This window comes from Rosa rugosa, chromosome 3 (assembly GCF_958449725.1).
Source record: "Rosa rugosa chromosome 3, drRosRugo1.1, whole genome shotgun sequence".
In the NCBI taxonomy this organism is placed as follows: domain Eukaryota; kingdom Viridiplantae; phylum Streptophyta; class Magnoliopsida; order Rosales; family Rosaceae; genus Rosa; species Rosa rugosa.
In genome coordinates, this window is record NC_084822.1 from 31,160,460 (window position 1) to 31,182,096 (window position 21,637).

General features: G+C 37.8%; 2 protein-coding genes and 2 long non-coding RNA genes across 8 annotated transcripts; 2 read left to right on the forward strand and 2 right to left on the reverse strand.

Annotated features, from left to right (window-relative positions):
• Positions 1-1,772: 1,772 nt before the first annotated feature.
• Positions 1,773-9,635, reverse strand: LOC133735227 (uncharacterized). The gene is made up of 4 exons (XM_062162636.1): positions 9,419-9,635; positions 8,780-8,867; positions 2,824-2,933; positions 1,773-1,896 (listed from the first exon to the last, which is right to left on the reverse strand). Exons 1-4 carry the CDS (start codon positions 9,626-9,628, stop codon positions 1,780-1,782), a joined length of 525 nt encoding a protein of 174 aa, XP_062018620.1. The 5' UTR covers positions 9,629-9,635; the 3' UTR covers positions 1,773-1,779.
• On the forward strand, positions 6,443-8,485 carry LOC133735601 (uncharacterized). Its single transcript, XR_009859163.1, has 3 exons — positions 6,443-6,764; positions 7,289-7,349; positions 8,389-8,485. It is a non-coding gene; the product is annotated as an uncharacterized LOC133735601 (long non-coding RNA).
• Positions 9,636-10,219: 584 nt separating the features above from the next.
• Positions 10,220-11,688, reverse strand: LOC133735228 (uncharacterized). Its single transcript, XR_009858848.1, has 5 exons — positions 11,489-11,688; positions 11,278-11,375; positions 10,952-10,994; positions 10,566-10,640; positions 10,220-10,346 (listed from the first exon to the last, which is right to left on the reverse strand). It is a non-coding gene; the product is annotated as an uncharacterized LOC133735228 (long non-coding RNA).
• A 3,184-nt stretch (positions 11,689-14,872) lies between these two features.
• LOC133739303 (TMV resistance protein N-like) lies at positions 14,873-20,507 on the forward strand. Of its 5 annotated transcripts, none has more exons than XM_062167051.1 (7): positions 14,873-15,046; positions 15,152-15,298; positions 15,737-16,284; positions 16,473-17,598; positions 17,710-17,985; positions 18,391-19,485; positions 19,611-19,758. In XM_062167051.1, the coding sequence occupies exons 3-7, from the start codon at positions 15,770-15,772 to the stop codon at positions 19,620-19,622; spliced, it is 3,024 nt and encodes a 1,007-aa protein (XP_062023035.1). In that variant the 5' UTR covers positions 14,873-15,046; positions 15,152-15,298; positions 15,737-15,769; the 3' UTR covers positions 19,623-19,758. The 5 variants fall into 5 exon arrangements, with proteins under 5 accessions (XP_062023035.1, XP_062023032.1, XP_062023031.1 ...); XM_062167048.1 differs by having other exon boundaries at positions 14,876-15,046; positions 15,152-15,341; positions 19,567-20,507; XM_062167047.1 differs by having other exon boundaries at positions 14,876-15,046; positions 19,567-20,507.
• The last annotated feature ends 1,130 nt before the right edge of the window (positions 20,508-21,637 follow it).

The window sequence follows — 21,637 nt, forward strand, 5'->3', positions numbered from 1 at the left end:
TTGTCGTAGTCTATCCCCACTTTGTCTTATCTTGATCCTCATATCGCACAGTTCAAAATTGAGGTGCGAAGAATTATAGATCTTCAAAACGTAGCAGGTTCTATGCTTGATGCGTTCGCTGACATTACTTAAGTGACGAGATCACATATACATGCTGCAACGTGCCTGCAAGGATTGATGGCCCCACAAGAGAACATGGCACCGTCAGAGATGGTGCCATTATGGCCACACAGGCTGTGGGTCTCGCTAGGAAGCGTGGGAGACCTATAGATGGATTCTTGCCCTAGGAAGAGAACAAGTTTGGCAAAACCCGATCCATTATCATTAATACTTAAAATATGTCTCATGAGAATATTTCGGATTATGGTTATGTCCAAGAGACATTGTTGGGGGACGCTGCAACGTCAGAGCCAATTCCTGAGATAGAGAGGTCTCTGTAAACTAAACTAGTAGACTTGGGACATGGGGTAGAAACTCCATAATCCTTATGATGTATTAGCGTAGTCTGTTGCACATGAGATTATTTATTTTAATGATATCGAAGCTCGCTCTGTTGAAAAATGTCAACGAAGAGCAAACTGGCTTAAATGGAAAGATGCGATCCAGGCGTAAATGGATTCACTAGCGAAAAGGAAGATCTCTGGGACAGTAGTGTCAACACCTCCTAACATAAAACCTGTTGGATATAAATGGGTCTTCGTTATAAACACTATGCCAAAAAAGCAATCAGACGACAGAGGAGATCTGTCGTCTGATGAAAAAAATTTCTGTTGTCTAGTACGATGCCATCTCTTGGGGCATCAGACGACAGATTTCCTCTGTCGTCTTATTTATCAGACAACAGAAATTTGTTAGGTCTTCTGTTGTCTGATGAAATCAAGACATGTGCTAACTGTTTGTACTAGTGAATTCAAATGACAGATAAATGTCGTGTGATCTGGAAACAAATAACAGTTCCTTATAATTTGTATGATCTAATGCTTATTCCAAAGACAGAAAAATGGTCATTTATGTGGTTTGAATGCACCAAAGTAGAAGATATGAAATCCTATCTGTTGTCTGAATGGAATTATAATAACAGTTTAGTGTTGTTTTATTCAAATTCCAATAACAGTTAACTGTTATTAGCATTCAGTTCAGATTACATTTATCTATCGTCTTTAGTAGCCTACAATAACATTTGTCTGTTGTTTTAGTGCACAAGTAACAACATATTTTTTCTTGTATCTGTTGTTCTTAGACATGTCCAACAACATATTTGGATTTCATTTTGTTGTTGCTTTTTATTTCAGATGACAATTTTCTGTTGTTTGAGTGCACAAGTAACAACATATTTTTTCTTGTTTCTATTGTTCTTAGATATGTCCAACAACATATTTGGATTTCATTTTGTTGTTGCTTTCTAATTCAGATGACATTTGTATTCTCGTTGTGCCACAATTATGTAAATCTGGAAACTACCCAATGCATTCATCAAATATGGAATCCATTCATAAAAATACCAATATTTGATTAATCTGTTACTGCAGCTATACATACATTCATAATGGAGCTAAACTTAGTAAACATCAGTTCAATAACCCATAGCAGTTGGCATGATCAACAAATGGAACCCAAAAAACACTGATATCTCATACTATTGATCATGTTTGGTGAAGGCAGATTTGAACTTGAAGCAACTCTGGCAGATCAGCACATCTTGGTGCAGCAAAACACACACTGGATATTGCTTCTTTCAAGTGTAGAGGGCACTCCTTATATCAAATCAAAGTTTAATTCTTAAATATCTAAAGATTGGGAAGTAATCAATAGCCTCCAAAAAGCAACAAAATTTACAGCAACTGAAACCATGGTTAAATCGACCATGCGGCAATGATTAATGATACCACATCTGTCCTGCAGAGTAAAAAGTAAATCAATATTTCTGCTACAGAGACTTTTGAAGATCAGAGCAATTATCCCATATATGCCACAGCGTAATCTTCTGTTAACCTTTTAGAACAAGATCACACCATATAATGCACAACTGAACAAAAAGCATGCTAGCTGAAAACAATGGTATTTGAAATCTCCCTTGTAAAACAAAGAGCGCCATTCTAAAATAGAAATTAAATTTCAAACAGCACTAAACAGCAGTGTATATTGCCATAGGTAAAAACAATTTTAGGATGATTTTGAAGGCCTCTAGTCAATTGATGACCCCAAAGTAACAACCAATGCAAATCCAGAATCTCGTCCTTGAGAAGCTAAAACAGAAGTTGTAATTTTAGTGTGAAGGAAGAAACATAGCAATAATCTTCTAAAGTTGAGGAGTGCAGGCTATGCAGCAAACAATAATGTCAGTAATTGCTCCTTGTGTCTATTTAGAAGGTAAAGATTAACAAGTTGAAGATAATTTGATTAAAAAGTTTAGCTTGGCACATACAGCATCGTGAGAGCATTGCATATAGTAAGCACTGATTAACAAAAACCAATTATGTAACTGATTATAACCAAATTACAGCAAAATATTCAACTGATTAACTCAAACACCAATCATTCTCAGCAACCACGGTGAATTTCAAGTCTGAACCAACTCTTTAATCAATACTAACCAAAACCCAAAATCACAAATCACACAATGGACTATTTTCCATTAGAAATAGAACTACAGTACTCACAAATGATCAAAAGAAAGCCACTTCTCCAACATAACATGCAACAGGTCAAAAGAGAAGAGAGAACACATAGAATCTGATTAGTATTATACATTTGGTGCATGTACAAATTGAAAAAGTGAATTTTGAGTTTAGGGTAGAATCTTGGTAGAGAAAAGGAGCTTACTTTCTTTGATATGTTCTCATAGCTAGGCCTACTTATGAGAGAAAAGGCAAGAAGAAAAATATCAGCTCCTCTGTAACTAAGAGGCCTCAACCTTTTATAATCTTCTTCACCTGCATAATATAGGTTACATTATATTCTTTAAGTAATACTAATTAACAGTATCAAGCACTCATTGATTAGAGAAGTGCTTTATAACTACTTCAAACAATATGATCATGTATGCATTGTATCCATATATGCTAGTGTTAATCAGCTCAGAAAGGTACTATATATGCATTAGGTGACAAGACCCGCCCCGGATTTCACCCCGAAATCCGAAGTGGCCCTGCGGGGCCCACTTTAGAAGAAATTCTACCAAAAATTTGGCGGAACTTCCCCTAAAAGTAGGCTACCCAAAACCTGTAGGAAAACATTTACACTTCTAAATCATCCACCCTTATTCTCCTGGAGCCATCTGCTCCCCAAATCACAACTCCAATTTCATCGGATGTCAGTCTCAACCCAAAGACAATATTAATCTCATAGATTATCAGAGCAATACTAATCCCCTAAGTAACAAAGAAAACAGAAATAGAATGAGTACGCGGAAGCAATGCTGTTGGCTATGCCTTGACTCCATGTACGCCCGACCTCAACTAATTTCGCCTGCAAACTGGGCATTTGAAACCGAAGGGCCCAGGGGAAAAGTATATAAAAACGTTAGCGTGAGTGGACAAAAATAAATAATTTAATATGAATAAAACAAAATAAAACTTCATACTTTCCCACATTTTTCGATATATAAAATCCGGATGCATGCAACATTTATAGAACACTTAAGAAAATAATCCGAAAAACGTTGAACTCCAGAAAACCGACTAGCCCCGCTAGTCAAAACAACAAAGTAAAAGATTGAAATTTCAATACTCGAAAATATAAGTCCAGCCCCGCTGGTTAAGAAAACTCAGACTAGTCCCCTCTAGTCAAAAATAGTATAAGTAGGGGAAGATGATAGCCATACGAATAAGCCACGCAGGCTTGGTTGGGTGATAGCCTCCCAGGCTAAAGAACTCCCATAACTCCCGTAATATACCCTTACGCCACTAAGTGTAGCGATAGGATACTGGGCTACAGAATTACTGTCACAGAGACAGTAACCTGCGCCACAAAGGCGGAAGGGCTACGGTGATCCCATCACCGCGCCACAAAGGCGGAAAATCAATGCTAGCATGATAAAATCACCCCTCAGTATGGCACAGGGTAACATAACCGAAAATCCAGTAAATCCAAAATACATAAGGCTTCCCCCATCTCTCGTAAAAGAATTTCCAACGACGTGTCCCACACGCCAAAGTATCTCAAATCAATAGCAAAAGCGAGAAATAATAATAAATCGTAATCCCCGTAAACCGAAACAAAACAAATTCTAAAATCATCATCAAGGCATTCCCAATGCCAAAATCGAAAGTCAATAAATAACAAGAAATATAATTCCATCGAAATCTCATTTTGAAAAATATTCCAGAAATCTCAAAACAACGAATAGAAATATAATTAATTCCGGAAATCACCTCGGAAAAATAATTCGTCGAAATTCAACATCAATTATAAATTCGAATCCGAGCATAACAAATTAATAACCGAAATTCACAACCGAGGTAAATCATAATCCATCTCAGAAAATCATTATTGAAAGCAAATCCATGAGATAGACCAAAATCAAATTCCAAAATCAATTCATATGCTCGAAAAGTAATATGTTAATTAAATAAAGCATTAATTCAAGGAAATAAACGCATGCATCATTATTTAAAACAAAAGTCCACTCACAGTACTATTCCGACGATCACGTATACGAGTTCCTTCATCGAGCCAGGGCTCGGTACGACATCCTGTACACGATTATATTCCGTGAATAATTATTCAACAATTTAATATAATTCCTAAACTCAATTCCTCATAATTTACATCTCCCATTCTCCTCGGATTCAGCCCAAATTATACCACTAATACCAATTCGTTAATTTAAAGGTTCCAAAGCAGAACCGAGAGATATCCGACGGTCGGATTCTCGTAATTCGATAATCGAAACCCTAAACTTCAAAAATTCATAATTAATTCCAAGTTTCTCCAAAAATCACCAAACTTCACATACAAGCTCTACAACATTTATAGAATTTAATGGGCTAAAAACTGGAATTAAAACACTGCCCTACACGCCTCCACGCGCCACCAACAGTGGCGGCGCGTGGGCCCCACGCGCCGGCGGCCACCACCTCCGATGGCCACCCAATTTTGGCAGTAGCTGCAAAACAACAAACCTAACCTCTTTCTCAACTACAACACATCCAAATAACAAGTAAAAACAGCCGAAATCATTTGATGAACACAAACCCAGAAATTTCCAAGAACCCTAAAATTTCATTTCGTCAATTCGACTTCTACACAATAAATCATGATACAAGGCCATAGGGGAAATGATCAGTGATGAAAACCAAACCTTCGACGGCGATTTGGTGGCCGGAGGTGGTCGGAATCGCCGGAAATCGCCGAAAAACCCCAACTGCTACAGTGATCTTCTTAGGTCAATTCCGAGCTTTTCCGGCCAAATCTTCGAAAACCAAGGTTACTAGCGTGTTGGGAGGGAGGAGGCGCTCCTCTGGTGACCGGTTGCACGCCGGCTGGTGGCCGGAAAGTGAAGAATCGAAGGGAGGACGAAAATGGCCGAACCGGAAAAGAGAGAGGTCGGGGGAGAGGAGAGAGAAAGAGCCGGGTAAGTTTCCCAAATTTGGAAACTTACCACAGTAACTTCCTATATTTATAGAAACTTACCGTGAACAGTAACTTTCACAATTTCGCTTATAACTTTCGCATATGAGCTCCGATTTTTACGTACCACATATGCACGTGCTCGGTTTAACGTCCTCTACAACTTTCATAAAGAACATTTTCTCAAATTTTGACCCGAACAAAAAGTCAACTTTTAGGGCCACTAAAGTTACCGAAAAAGAGTAAAAGTAAATCGAATTGTCGTTTACTGTCCAAATGACTAGTAACCGGTGAATTAAGATACGGGATGTTACATTAGGTGATTTTTTTTTTTCCTCCAAAGCAAAAGAGAAAGTTCATTGACGTTGTCTTTGATGGTTGTTATACATGGATGAGCTACCATCGAAATGCATTTGTTTTTTCCAATATATGATAAAAATTTCATTATGTTTTTCCTAGTTGGGACCTATTTCGGGATCTCCTGCAAGTGTGGTGTTCACTCCCATTTTTTCTCACATTACTCAAGCTTTGACATGTTTGAAACATCAAAATATCATTGTTACGTCCCGAACCCAAATTCACCCGTTTACTAGTCATTTGGACGGTAAACGACCTTTACTTTCACTTTTACTTTCGGTTTAGTACTTTTAGTGGCCCTAAAAATCGACTTTTTGTTCGGGTCAAAATTTGAGAAAATGTTCTTCATGAAAGTTGTAGGGGACGTTAAACCGAGCGCGTGCATATGTGGTACGTAAAAATCGGAGTTCGTATGCGAAAGTTATAAGCGAAAAGGGTAAATTTACTGTTCATGGTAGATAGTATAAATTTGAATTTTTACTGTGGCAGCCGGTAACTTTTCATTTCTCTCTTTCTCTCCTCCTCCCCGCGTCTCTCTCCCTTTTCTCTGCAACTCCGGCCACCTCACGATTCCGGCCACCTGGGGACGAACGAGTGGCACCGTTGGACTCCTCTACTCCTACCCAACCTCCCCACGGCGGTAACTCACGGCGGCTTGGCCGAAAAACGAAGCATCGGGTCCTTGAAGTTTCACTGTAGCAAATTGGTCAACGCCGGTTTCTCCCGATTCCGGCCACCTCCGGCGACGAACCATAATCATTTGGAAGCGGCTTGCGATGTAGATGATACTCCCCAAATATTTTGCAGCGATTTGAAGCATGGAGGAAGAATTGAAGGTTTGAAATTCTTGCACTATTCACGGTTTTGGGTTCAATGTTTACCTTAATTGTTGAACTAGTTCTAGACGTTTTCTGGCTTAGTGGTAGTTGAATAAAACGTTGGGTCCGTTGAGTAGGTGCTGCTGCCAAAGTTTGGTGGCCATCGGAGCTGGTGGTGGCGGCGGCGGCGCCGCCACTGTGGGCGGCGGTAGCGGCGGCTAGGGTAGCTTTTTAATTTCATTTTCTGGCTAGTTAAATTCTATAATTATCATAGAGCTTGTATGTGAAGTTTGGTGAATTTTGGAGGAGTTTGGAATTGTTTGTGAATTTCCGAAGTTTGAAGTTTTGTGATGGAAATTGTGGGAAATCCGGCCGTTGGATTTCCCTCGTTTTCATTGTGGAATATGTAGATTGAGGAATTGGTGTTGTGGAAGAGATTTGGGTGGAATTTGAGAAGTATTGGAGATAGAGATTTTCGGGTTTCGTTTAGGTTCGTATTTATTTTATCCGATTGCCGTTTACGGAAATATAATTGTGTACAGGGCAATGTTGCGAGCTACGGCTAGATGAAGGGACTCGTTTGCGTGGTCGCCAACTAGTACTGTGAGTGGACGTTTGTTTTTGAATATTGATGCATGCATTTCTTTTTCGAATTAATGTTTTATTAATTATCATATTATTTTAGTTTCGGATATGATTTCGGTTTTGGAATATTGCTTGGATTTTCCATCATGATTTTTGGAACGTGAGTTTTATTCGCTCGGATTTGAACTTGTGATTTAAGTGATTTTCGACGAATTATTTTCCGAGGTGATTTCCGGAATTTATTAATATATTTTATTCGTCGATATTGAGATTTCTGGAATATTTTTCGAAATGAGATTTCGATGGAATTATATTTTTTGTTTATTTATCGATTTACGGTTTTGGCATTGGGAATGCCTCATTGATGATTCTGGATTCAGTTTGGTTTCGGAACTGCGATTTATAATTGATCTAATTATTTTCTTAGCGTGTGGGACACGCTGTCGATTTATACGACGTTTTACGAGAATTTCCGGGTACGGTTGGGAATCGTACCCGCGTTTTTCTTTATTCGTGGGACATGGGGAAGCCTTAAGGATTTATTGGATTTTATTGGTTTTTACCCGCCATACCTGGGTCGTCATATTTATTGCTAGCTAGCCTATTAGTACTCCTCCCTGCTTACTATGTGTTTGTGGGTGAGTAAGAGCAGAGCATGGGATGCTCCAGAGTGTGGGACACTCCGACCCGAGCCTGGGAGGCTCCCTTCTTTCGTATGGTGAAACTTCTTCCCCATATTTTATCGTTGCTTGACTAGCGGGGCTAGTCCGATTTTCACTGTAGCCAGCGGGGCTGGTCTTATCTTCTTGAGAAACGAGATTTCGGTTTTACGATACATTATTTTCGAATGTTTTGACTAGCGAGGCTAGTCGGTTTATCGTTTTGAAATCGTTGCATTTAAAGCTAAATGTGTTTTACCATTTGTGCATGCATCGAGGTTTTTAATGAAATAAATGTGGGAAAGTATGAAATCCTTTTTTAAATTGTTTATTTTTGTCCACTCACGCTAACGTTTTTCGTCTACTTTCCCCTGGGCCCTTCGGTTTCTAATGCCCAGTTTGCAGGCGCTATTAGTTGAGGTCGGGCATACATGGTTCGAGGCATAGTTGATGAATAGCTTCCGCACTTCTTTGTTTGGCTCTGATCTATCGTAGCTTACTGTTTTGGGAAGTCCACTTTAGGGGTGACTCGACCAGTTCTCGGTAGGGTTATCTCTAAGGTGGGCCCCGCAGGGCCACCTCGGATTTCAGGATGAAATTCGGGGCGGGTCCTGTCAATCATTATGAAGGGAGTTGGAAAATTTATAGAATAGCATTAATCAATTACAGTTTTAATTATTCTTTGACTAATATCTAAACTTGGGATTATCAACTTCTACGGTTGGCTATGAAAAAGTACTTAACCTCCTTAAGCATCAAAATTCTAAGAGAGGTAGAAAGAAATAGTACCAGCAGTATCCCAGAGACCCAGATTCACAGTCTGCCCATCAACCAAAACATTAGCACTGAAGTTGTCAAATACAGTTGGAACATAATCCTGTCAAGAAAAAGAAAAAGTGAATGAAAACAGAAAGAACAAAGATCCTTCAGGAATTAAAACAATGAAGAAAACAACAATAAGGGAAAAGACATGAAGGAAAGAAACACAGTGCCATTAACAGAAATGACAGGACTGGGATTTATATGGGAGTTGAAGGTGAGAAACTTTATACAGTAGGAAAAGTGTTGCTAGTGTAAGAGATGAGAAGGCAAGTCTTTCCAACAGCACCATCTCCAACTGTGACACTAGATATTGAAAAAGCAGAGAGCAGATATTTTGACAAATTCTCTTTTCAGTGTGCCACATAAGTTTACTAGTCAAACATATAACAAAGATGTTTAAGTACAAGTATTCAATTGCCCTCCTACTATATATATATATATATATATATATATATATATATATATATATATATATATTAATCTTAGTGCATTTGCAAGATTTGAGTCATCAAGATCATAATATTTTCTTTGGATATTCCAGCATGTATTCAAATAACTCTCTAAACTGACTATTGTAATTAAGGGTATATAACACCAGAATAATACCTTTAAAATCCTCAACCCCCAAATCTTCATCCCAAAGGAATATGTAATCATAAATGGACACAACATCTGGATGTAGAAATCGTTTTGCAAACCACCTACAAAGACCCAAAAAGAAGAGAAATGAGAAAATCCAAGAACAGCAAAAGTAGGACCTGCTCTTTGATAACTCCAACTGTAAGAGGAGACAAATTGCATTATTTTTAGATACATTACCACATTTCAGCAAGATGATTCACACTTGAAATATTCAGACTGCTGCTAAACTTCAGATAAAACTAATATATATATATATATATATAAAGAATAAAAAGAATAGTTGCTTAATGCCAGAGAATTTCACAGAATCATGTTGCAACTGCTAACATACCACTTTGTTTGGTTTTGGGCAACTATGTGTATGGCCTGGTTACTCCACTCAAGATCCCACCACCCTTTAACATTCCCATCATAATGGAATAGTATAATCGTAAAGTTTTCTGGAAGAAACTGAAATTGGTAAATTTAGGTCAAGCATGTCTCTTGATAGCATTTTAAACACTGTGTAGAAAAATCTATTACCTTTTGCACAATATCATCAACACTATGTTTCTGCTTGATACCAGCTGCAATAGCCAGTAAATTGTGATTGCTTAATCAACCTGAATCATTATAACCACCCCAAAATCAGAGAAGTGTCATCATCAACACAATAATTACAATAAAGAAATTTCTGTTTATCCATTAAAGCCTACCAATCTAGCAATCATCTACCGGTGTTCAATTAAAGAGAGTACGCAGACATGCAAGAAAAAACATAAAAACAAGACAATTAGAGTATTACCGTTAACTTTGAACTAGTCAGCCATAAAGGCCTCAGTTCTAAATCCGACCTAGCTTGTATTATGCCACGAGGCAAACCGTCCAACTTTCTGGAGCTCAAAAGAATTTCCTGAAGGCAAGCATCAGAAGCACCTTAGAATATAATGAAGACAGACATACATCCAACATCTGATCGACATCCAAGAATTGTAATTGGTCTAGTTATTGCAGTGATTTCATATATAAGTCAATGATGAATAACTAATGAAGCCTTACTTTAAGGTGTTACAAAACACAGATGAAACGAAGCAAGAAAAATTGATTTGCATACAAGGATCTGAGCATTTACCTGATTAAAGGGATGCATTCTTTCTTCCATCCAATTCAGCAATGCTATAACAAGCAACAACACAAATCTGAATCCCTGAATTCATAAACCACAGCACCAAATCCATAAATTCAAAAACAACAAATTTCACTACCAAGACAAAACCCGAACACCTTAATCTATTTCAATATCCCCCAACCCAAATCAAAGAAAGACACCTAACAACTAAATGGAATTTTAGGAAACCCCAAATCAATTTCCAGAAAAAACCCTAAAATAGAAGATTGAACCCAACCAAAAATCCATGCTCGCATACAATCTCCTTGATAAAGATGGTAGACTTAAAAATTCTATTGCTAATTTCACAAAGAAACTCATATAAAACAACAAAATCGCAACAGCCATACCTAAAAGTTAACAATGTTTTCCGCTACGATACTCAAACTTTTCCTACAAAAGCAACATAAGAACAAACATAAATTACAAACCAAGCCAAAGTAGAAAGGAAGACCCACCTTACCAAATGAAAGTGAGCAGAAATACCATAATACAGAAAGCAGTGACCATAATACCATAACACTTTCTAAATCTTACGTTTATCTGTCTGCAACATCCATTGCACACAAAGGTTTTCAATAGGCTTTGAACTTTCTCAAAGTTATCGCACCCATTCAAGCCATAAAATGTAGAAGCCAAAATCTAAAAAACATAAGAACCTACATACCGAGATTACCTTTTAATTCAAATATTGCAGCCGCTATTGCAGTGTTGGGCTCCAAGATCCGCAAACATAAACTGATAAAGACACCCAGATTTGCCCAAATCCGCACTCTAATCATGAGAAGAAGAAAGAATCGCAAAAACATTAACTCAGAACAAAAACAAAAGCAAAAAACTGAAAACCCAAACTTCTAGATGAAAATCTAATTTCGAAAATCCCTCACCTTGACACTGTCGAATAATTGATGATGCGAATTGATGGTCTGATATGATTTCCGAACACTCGATGCTTGGATAGTTGATGTCGCTCTACCTGGTTTTGGCTTACCAATAACCCAAACGAAAAAATAATAGTCAAACCTCCTCTAATCTCCTGAGTCACTGGTGGAGAATTCCATTAAGCCAGACGCAAATGGAAACAGCAAGTATGTCGGGGTTGAGGGAGAGACTAGATTTGGGTAAGGATTCTCAGATTTGAGGAGTTTTGAGAGATATCGATGGCTGAGTTTTCCTCGAGACACCGTGAGCTTCGAGTTTTTGGTTGATGAAAGAGTTTTAGACAGAGTTAATGTTTGTGGGAATGAAAAACACGAAGGTTTTGTGTTTTGCCAAAAGAGACTTAAAATCAAAACAGTCAAACTCACCTCATTCAGACAACACAATTTCTTAGATGTGTTGTCTGAATATCACCCATTGACTAGTCAGCTATAGAGTTTGGGCAATTGAGAGGGAAAAAAATTTAATTTGTTGGAGGGAAATCTAAAATTTTTGCTAGGGTTCATTTTAGAAAATTTCCATCTTTTCAGACAACATTTATGTGTTGTCTGAATCTAACCATATATTTGAAATGGAACAAGTATGGTTTCTCATTGTATTCAGACAACACATTTAATTTATGTGTCATCTGAATGTCGTCTAAAAAACTCAGACGACAGAAAATGACCATTCTGTCGTCTGAGCTCTGTTGTCTGATAGCATTTTTGGCATAGTGAAAGCGTAATGAGTAAAACAAGATTGTAAGATATAAAACTGGCCTTGTGGCGCAAGGCTTCTCACAACATTCGACTATGAGGAGATATATTCTCCCGTAATGGACGTCAAAATGGTCTGCTACCTTGTCCAGTTTGGTAGTTTCTAAAAAATATGAACACGCAGCTTATGGATGTGGTTATAACGTATCTTTACAGGGATCTAGATACTGAAATATATATGAAAGTTCCTGATGGACTTCAAATTCTTGAATCAAGTACCTCTAGACCACAAAGTGCTTTTTAAATTAGATTGAGACGCTCACTGTATGGGTTAAAACAATCCAGACTCATGTGGTATGACCGTTTCTAGTGATTACTTTATCAAAAGGGGATATGTTAACAATGAATTATGCCCATGCGTTTTCATCAAGAAAACTAGTTCAGGGTTTGCTATTGTTGCGGTATATGTCGATGACATGAACCTACTTAGAACTCTAGAAGAATTAGAGGAAACCTCAAAGCAACTCAAATCCGAATTGGAGATGAAAGATCTTGGGAAAACACGGTTTTGTCTCTGTATAGAACTTGAGCACCGTGGCAAAGGAATTTTATTCATCAATCGGCTTACACTCAAAAGATGCTTAGGCGCTTTAATGAAGATAAAGTGAAGCTTGCTAGCACTCCCATGGTTGATCGGCCATAGTCTTACCCCTAAAAATGATCTGTTTCATCCCAAGGATGATGACGAAGACTTGTTAGAGGCTAAAGTGCCCTATCTAAGAGCAATAGGTGCATCACTGTACTTGGTACAATGCACAAGGCCGGATATCTCATTCACTATTAACTTGTTAGCTAGATATAGCTCTACACCAATGCGACGCCATTGGACTGGTGTGAAAAATATCTGAAAAATATCTTTCGATATCTAAAGGGTATGATAGATGTGAGTTTTTCTATCCATATAGAGAGAAAACAAAGAATGATATGATGAAATCAGACTCTCTTTTTTTTTTTTGAAAGGGAAACTAGACTCATTATACCCTAGAAGTGTCGCCGCCACTTCCACAACCGCCACCACCGCAGGCAGGTGATCTACCTCCCTCCACCAAAATTCAAATGATGTTTTGGTGGGTTTTGTTGATGCAGGGTATCTCTTTGATCCGTATAAAGGTTGTTCCAAAACTGGTTATGTATTCACTATGGGAAACACCACAATATCTTGGAGGTCTACAAAACAGACCCTTGTTGCTACTTCCTCGAATCATTCAAAGATTATAGCTCTTCACGAAGCTGTTTATGAATGTATATGGCTTAGGTCCATAGTTAGGCATATTCAAGATACATGTGGTTTATGAAATCTACCACAGATGAACCTACATGCATTTATGAGGATAATGCTGCTTGCATTGAACAAATGAAGTAAGGTTTCATTAAGGATGACAATACCAAGCATATATTGCCCCTAAGTTATTCTACAATTAGCAACAACAAACTCTCCATAAGATCAGAGTGATTCAAGTTCGATATGAGGACAATATGATTGACTTATTTACAATGGCCTAGCTAAATCCACATTCGTGAAACATGTGAAAAATATTGGTCTGCGAAAATTATCTGAATTCCCATGATCACTGCCATCAAGGGGAAGCTCAATGTCTACATGTTTTGATCTCAAAATATGAAGGGCGTGTTGTGCTTTTTTACCATTCGACCGAGCTTATTTTTGTCCCACTAGATTTTTGTTACTCGGCAAGGTTTTTAATGAGGTAACGTGAGGAGCGCTATCGACATTACGTTTGGACGACACAAGGGGGTGTGTTGCAAAATACTGAGTTTTAATGTGCCTCTACCAAACGATATTGTGTAACCTAATTGTAATAGGGCTCTAATATTCTCATTGATATCCTATTGATATGTTAGATTAATTGTATTCCAAGCAAACATCTATGTAATCTTCTATATATAGACTCTTATTTTAAATGAAATACACGACAATTTCTTCCCGAATCATATTCTCTTCAGGGGAGTGAAATTCAAACTCCTCATTTTACAATCTATACTCCATATTTCCTTTAGGGATTGAAATTCACACTTCTCATTTTACAATCCATACTCCAGGTTTCCTTTTTTAGTACGTTTTGTCTTTTTGTAGTGTGGATTGTAAAAATGTGATGTTAAGATACTCAAAAAGGAAACATGGAATGTGGATAGTAAAATTAAGAGTGTGAATTTCACTCTAATTTCTTTATTAGTATCTTACGTTTTGTCATTTTGTAATGTAGATTATAAAAAGTGATGTTAAAATATTAAAAAAAGAAACATAGAGTGTACGTGGATTTCACTTTCCAAATTTATTACAGAAAATGTCCTCTTGAGATTTTAACAACAGTTTATCAACAGCAGATTATCAAACATTATATGTTGATACACTTTAGGTGGAAGATGATTAAACTAAACAGAAAAGTGACTCTGAAGTGGTAAATGATTAAACTAGGTGCTAGTGTGATTGTGATCAAAAGCAATATTTGGAAAGGTATCCTTAGTCGGATACATTCATGATTTCTCTTTATTTTCTGTCACCGTGCATGTGAGGCAATCAATTCCAAGGAAACAACTTTGTCCAGACTCCAGAGCACTAAAGAAAAGAAAAGAACAGAGAAAGTAGAGAAGAAAGAAATATAGTTTCATGCACTATATCATCGAATCATACACACCGCACATATACTTATTGACCGACGCATTAACGACTTTCAAGTCCACCACACTGGAGCAAGTTGGATGATTGAGTTGAGGAACAGCAACAAGAACTAGGTATGTACAGACGTTTGTCTAACTCTAATCTACGTTTGATCTGTGTTTAGTGATGTCAATGGAGATATAGTAGCATATTTCTAATATAGTCAACTCTCATTCTAGCCGCGAATAAAGGATTAGATAGCCAACAACACTTCAACCTCCATCTTCATCCAACATATCATCTCCGGTCCAGCGAACTTTGGCCACCTGATCCGTAGACAGTGCCTATCTGTTTCCGGAACAAAGACTTCAACCTCCTCGTCGACGGTGGGTCTTCTTTCTCGCTGGAGTTCTGCACTCAGATCTCACGGTTTGATTTACAGTTTTTGTTTTCACATATAGATTCTAATTTCTTTTCCCTTTGTATATCAGCAATCTTTAGTGTTCATCACGTATCTTATCTTGTGGATAGCATGAAATGTTCCTCATAGCTCTTATTCCTATTCTTATACTCTGAGCCTATTGTTTTGTTAAAGTTGGAAATTCTTATTCCTATTTCCATCTAGAATTGCATGCCTTGTTTTGTTAAAGTTAAAAGTTCTTATTCTTATTCCCTTCTAGTACTGCATGCCAAACGTGTCCTCAAGTTTGGATATTTTGTATCAATTATTTCGTTTTACGATCGAGCTTACGACCTCTCTCTCTTTGGTCTTTGATATCTAAAGCTTGTCTCAAGTCACGATTGTCTTTTGTATTTATTTTCAGTGTGATATCTGCTTGACTCCTGGTTAGATTTCAATGGCATTTAGTACCCAGAGATCCCTTGCATCTCTTCCTCCGGCTGAATCAGGTCCTCGGTGGAAGCACGACGTCTTTCTGAGTTTCAGGGGTGAAGACACCCGCAAGGGTTTTACATCCCATTTATATCACGAATTGCATTATTGGCAAGCAATCAAGACTTTCAAGGATGACCGAGAGCTTGATATAGGATCACGTATTTCTCCGGAGCTCTTGAGCGCAATTCGAGAATCACAACTTGCAATTGTTGTTCTCTCCCCTCACTATGCTTCTTCCACCTGGTGCTTGGATGAACTAACAAAGATTATCGAGTGCATGGAGGCAAGAAATGCAATTCTGCCAATATTTTATGAGGTAAATCCCTCGGATGTACGAAAACAACGAGGGAGTTTTGCAGAAGCCTTCACCATGCATGAAGAGAAGTTTGGAGAGGTCGACGCAGAGAAGGTGAAGCAATGGAGAGTCGCATTAACAAAAGTGGCCAATCTTTCAGGGTGGGATTCAAAGAATTACAAGTAAGCAAATGAATGAATAACAACCATCGTTTAGATTTATTCATTTCTAATTTATAATAATCTAGTCGTTCCTCTCTTTTTTTTTGTTTTTAACAGATACATAGATAGATGACACATACATGTATATATAAATATATATGATTAGTTTACCTTTCTTTCTTTCGTTTTTTTTTTTTGGTTTCCTACAGGTCTGAAAGAGAGCTCATCGAAGACATTGTAAAATATGTGTGGAGAAAAGTCCATCCTAATCTTAAATTGTTAGATTCCACAGAGCCGTTAGTCGGAATTGACTCTACACTTCAACAACTAGGTTTGCTTTTAGCTCAAGAGGCTAATGATGTACGCTTTATAGGAATATGGGGGATGGGTGGTATAGGGAAGACCACCATAGCTAAGTTGGTTTTTCAGAAAATTTCTCATCATTTTGAACTTGCGAAGTTTCTTTCTAATGTCAGAGAGGTGTCTGCAAGACATGGTACTCTAGTTGATTTACAAAAACAACTTCTTTCTCCAATGTTGAAGGAAAGTATTACAGAAGTTTATGATGAAATGCAGGGAACCTTGTTTACCAAGAATTGCTTGAGTAATAAAAAGGTTCTTCTTGTTCTTGATGATGTGGATCAAGTAAATCAACTAGAGAAATTGGCTGGACAAGAAGATTGGTTTGGTGCAGGAAGTAGAGTCATCATTACAACTCGAGATGAACGTCTGCTAGTTGAGCATGGCATAGAGTTGATTTATAAAGTTGAAGGGTTAAATGATGAAGAAGCTCTGGAGCTCTTCAGTCAAAATGCTTTTCAAAAGGATCAATACGACGAAGGTTTGCTAGAATTGTCCAAGTCTTTTGTAAATTATGCTAGAGGGCTTCCATTAGCTCTTAAAGTTTTGGGACGGTCTTTATATAAGAGAGGCCGAGATGAATGGATTAGTGCATTGGGCAAACTAAAGAAAAGTCCTGGTAGAGAAATTTTTACTTCACTCAAAATAAGTTATGATAGACTAGATGAGACAGACAAGGACATTTTTCTTGATGTAGCATTTTTCCATAAGGGGAAGGACAAGGAGGAACTACTTGAAATACTAGACAAAACTTATGACTTTTCCAGTCTTCTTGGGATAAATGTTCTCATTGAGAAGTCTCTCCTGACTATTAGTAAATCCCTCTATAATAATTCACGCACCAACGTGGAGATGCATGATTTGATACAAGAAATGGCATGGGAAATTGTTCGTCAAGAGTCTCCCGATGAACCTGGTCGACGCAGCCGTTTATGCCATCATATGGACATATTTCATGTATTCATAAACAATTCGGTAAGATGTTATGTAGAAATATAAAGTTAATAAGAAAAAGAATGATTTGTGTTTTTTCTTCTCCTTCTTGAATGAGGTATTAATTTTCCATATATTTATTATTAATTTTAGGGAACACAAGCACTCAAGGGCATTGTCCTCCGCTTGCCCGAATTGGAAAAGGCGTACTGGAATTGTGAAGCCTTCTCCAAAATGTCTCAACTAAGGTATGTTGAATTTCAGAATGTGAACATACCTTCAGGCCCAAGTTTTCTTCCCAAGTCTCTGATAACTCTCAAATGGAGTTGGTATCCTTCCAAATGTCTTCCATATGACTTTCAACTGCATTTCCTTACTGAGCTTAAGATGCCTAAAAGCAACCTTGTTCAGCTTTGGGAGGGAGCACAGGTAATTAATTAAGAGGAACCCTAATTGAGCTAAACAAGCCTGGTTGCTTTTCTTTTTTCTTTTTGAAAAATGCCTGGTTTCTTTTTATTTTACTTAAGATGCCATGTCATTGTGCAAATTATATATATATATATATATATATATATATATATATATATATATATATATATATATATATATATATATATAGTACTGAGGAGGATGTTTTACCCAGATCTAAAGGCTAGGTTCATTTTTTTCTAATAGATAACCAAAAAAAGAGAAACTTCGTATCTATTTACCTAAAAAAATTGGGGATGTATATTGAGTAAATAGGCTTGTGTATAAAATTTCCCACAAGAAAAAACAGAGTTTTTTTATTTTTTTTTAAAGCTTATTATATTACCATTTCCATGTATTGGACAGGATTTGCCCAACTTGAAATATGTGGATCTTGTATACTCCGAAAACTTGACCAAGACCCCAGATTTCACACGCACTCCTAATCTTAAGGAGCTGGTACTTCGACATTGTACAGATTTAGTTGAAATCCACCCTTCCATTGCAATGCTCAAAAGGCTTGAAAGATTGGATTTATCAGACTGTACAAGTATTACGAGTCTCCCTATGGAGTTTGAAATGGATTCTCTTCAGTTTTTCAGTGTTAAGCATTGCTCAAAACTGAAAAAGATTCCAGAATTTGGGGAACAGATGAAAAATTTGTTCCAGCTTTGGCTAAGTGGGACTGCTATTGTGAAAGTCCCTTCATCAATTGACCGCCAAGTTGGCCTTAAATATCTTCAGCTAGATGATTGTGAAAGTCTTTTGTGTCTTCCCAATGCCATATGCAATCTGAAGTTTCTCTTACAGCTGGATATCTCCGGATGCTCAAAATTTGAGAAACTCCCAGAGAACTTGGGGATGATGGAGAGTTTGGAGTATTTTCATATGAATGGAACTTCTATAACAGAGTTGCCACCCTCCCTTTCACTTTTGAAATATCTCCAAGTACTAAAGTGTCGTGGATCACCAATAAAGAAGCAAGATGGGGGCTTCTGGGGTTTGTTTGTAAGAAAGAGTCCAGAACCTTTGGGCTTGGTGTTGCATTCTCTAAATGGTTTACGCTCCTTGAAGCAGTTAGATCTAAGTGATTGTAATATTTGTCAAGGAGGTATCCCCAATGACATTGGTTGCTTGTCCTCTGTACAACAGTTGGATCTTAGTGGAAATAATTTTGTTACCTTACCTTCAAGCATCAAAAGGCTTTCCAATCTTCATGAATTCCAGTTGCAGAGGTGCCAAAGGCTTCAGCAATTGCCAGATCTTCCATCAAACAGTTCATTACATATATCTGCAGACGATTGCAGTTCTTTGGTAATGTTGCCACAACCATCAGAGTTGAGGAGATCTTCCATCAAATCACGGGGCTTTTCTTTCACTTCTGCCAATTGCTTTGGACTGGTTGACAATGAAGGCTGTAATAATGAAATATTTTCAATGCTGAGACGATTGGCCTCTCAGGTACTCTCTCTCTCTCTCTCTCTCTCTCTCTCTCTCTCTCTCTCTCTCTCGTATAACACGTTTATCCTTTGGTACATACAGGGGATCTCCACCGATTATGGTAACTTTTCTTTCAATATTGTAAGTCCTGGAAGTAAAATTTCAGAGTGGTTCACGTTCCAAAATGAGGGAGATTCACTAATGGTGGAGCTTCCTCCTCCGGATTCATGGAGATCATCAAAGTGGATGGGGCTTGCTTTTTGTGTCATGTTTGCAGATGATCCAGCAGCTTCTCTTGAATATGACTATTCAGTAATTGAATGTTCATCAGAAGGGATTGACTCTCTATCCTGGCAGTTGGGGAAAAAGGGCAATCTTGTGAAAGATCACTTTTGGGTATTTTATTTGCATCGTCAAGAATATTGGAACAATACCACAGCCAGTAGTCATATTAGGTTTTCATTCCAAACGTATTGCCGTTCAAACCAGGTACCATTAGTCTTGAGTATTGATGAGCTCAGCAAGTATGGGAATCTTGTGACCAAGGGTGCATATAATGTGAAGAAATGCGGGGCACGTTTGGTGTTCGAAGATGATTTGGACGAACTCCTCAACGGAACGATGAACAACATCCTTCAGCCAACAAGTGAATACTGTGACGAGGAGGAGTCAGGTCCAGGTAGAAGTGGCGGTATCTCTGACAATGAATATTACTCTGCCGAAGAATGAAGCAAGAGTACGAACTAATTAATAGTAGCTGTTGTGCTTGATGCTTCTTTATTCATTAAAACTCAGCGAAAGCTGATAATGATGATGGTAAGTTACCATCTGAAGATGGTATATAGCTAATTAATGGTCTTGCTGGTTCTTAATTAGTTATTGTAAACTATTGTTTTGTTCAGATTCATGTTAGCCTAACTGAGGCTTTATTCTGAAAGTACCTTTTTTTTTCTTGTTAGAATGGTTCCTGTTGTAAGACAAATCTTTGGAAATTATTAATTAGGTAATAGTCCCACTTAACGTTAGAGTTGCTGCAAAAAATGACTCGAATTCAATTTTGCTACAAATAATTGACAATGTCCAGGTGTCCAACTACATGCTTTTTTTTTTTTGAATATGAAATTTCATTAAACTCAATAGTAATTGCAATCATCCTTGGCCTTCTAGTGGGTCGTTCCTTTCTAGCTTCGGGTTGGAGGTGATGGCGATTTGGAGCATGTATGGATTGCCGGTGTTGACATTAAGGTGGCACTGGAGTTGGGTTTAGTTTAGTCTCAGGTCTGATGGTCCAGCTTTTCAATTTGGTCGGGTTCGAAGTCACAATGAGTGTAGACTTGGTCGATCAAAAGCAGGTCAGGAGGACTCTGGGTGGCGAGTTAGTGTTGACAAAGTTGTGAGTTAGGCATTCACTGCTCCTGCGCATGTTGTCTCTGCCTTTTAGTTGATGTGCAAGGCTTGAGTCTGTAGTTGAGTCGAGGTTTTTTTGACTCCATCAGTCAGTCATTATGGAGTTCTAGTGTGAAGTCCAGTGGCCATTTCTGTGTAAGAGATGTTGCCAAAACTCGTTGTAACCAGTTCATTATTAATGAAGTTTCTTCTTGATCAAAAAAAAAAAAATAGTAATTGCAATCACTTAGAATGACATCTCTGATACATCGGGGAGCAATAACAAACTATATTTGACTTTCTAGAGAAATCGAAGCATACCTTTGCAAGGTTATGGACTACTCTATTAGCTTCTCCGGTGACGCACCTTAAACTCTAGTTTTCGCCATAAGAAATCCCTTACCTCTTCCAATATCAAACCCAGGCTAGAAAGATAAGTGGCTTCTCTGTTGAGAGCTTGGGTTAACACTAAGTAATCAGTCTCGAAGATGATCCTCTCCAACTGTAGAGTCTCTGCAAACTTCATGTCTTCCAATAAGGCCAATAACTCAGCAAATGAAAAAAAAAGGGGAAAAAAAAGGGGGTTTTGACCATTTACCCTAATTCTAGGGATTTTCCCCCTTACACCACCTACTTAATTTTTTTCTTACTTACCCATAATGACTCTAATAAGGTTTTCCCTTATACCCAATTAAGTTTTTTTTTTCTTCTTAAATACTATTTTGCCCTCACCCATTTGTCACATAGCTGCCACCCACCAGACTTCTCTAAAAACCTAGCCGGAGGT

Bases quoted from the DNA above. Each gene is read 5' to 3' on its own strand.
- LOC133735227 (XM_062162636.1), bottom strand. From the start codon at position 9,628: ATGTATCTAAAAATAATGCAATTTGTCTCCTCTTACAGTTGGAGTTAT. The intron at 8,868-9,418 runs GTATTATTCTGG...TTTTCTTGACAG, and splicing joins GGGGGTTGAGGATTTTAAAG to GATTATGTTCCAACTGTATT. The intron at 1,897-2,823 runs GTAAGCTCCTTT...TTTACTCTGCAG, and splicing joins ATGAGAACATATCAAAGAAA to GACAGATGTGGTATCATTAA.
- LOC133739303 (XM_062167049.1), top strand. From the start codon at position 15,770: ATGGCATTTAGTACCCAGAGATCCCTTGCATCTCTTCCTCCGGCTGAA. The intron at 16,285-16,472 runs GTAAGCAAATGA...GGTTTCCTACAG, and splicing joins TGGGATTCAAAGAATTACAA to GTCTGAAAGAGAGCTCATCG. The intron at 17,986-18,390 runs GTAATTAATTAA...TGTATTGGACAG, and splicing joins AGCTTTGGGAGGGAGCACAG to GATTTGCCCAACTTGAAATA.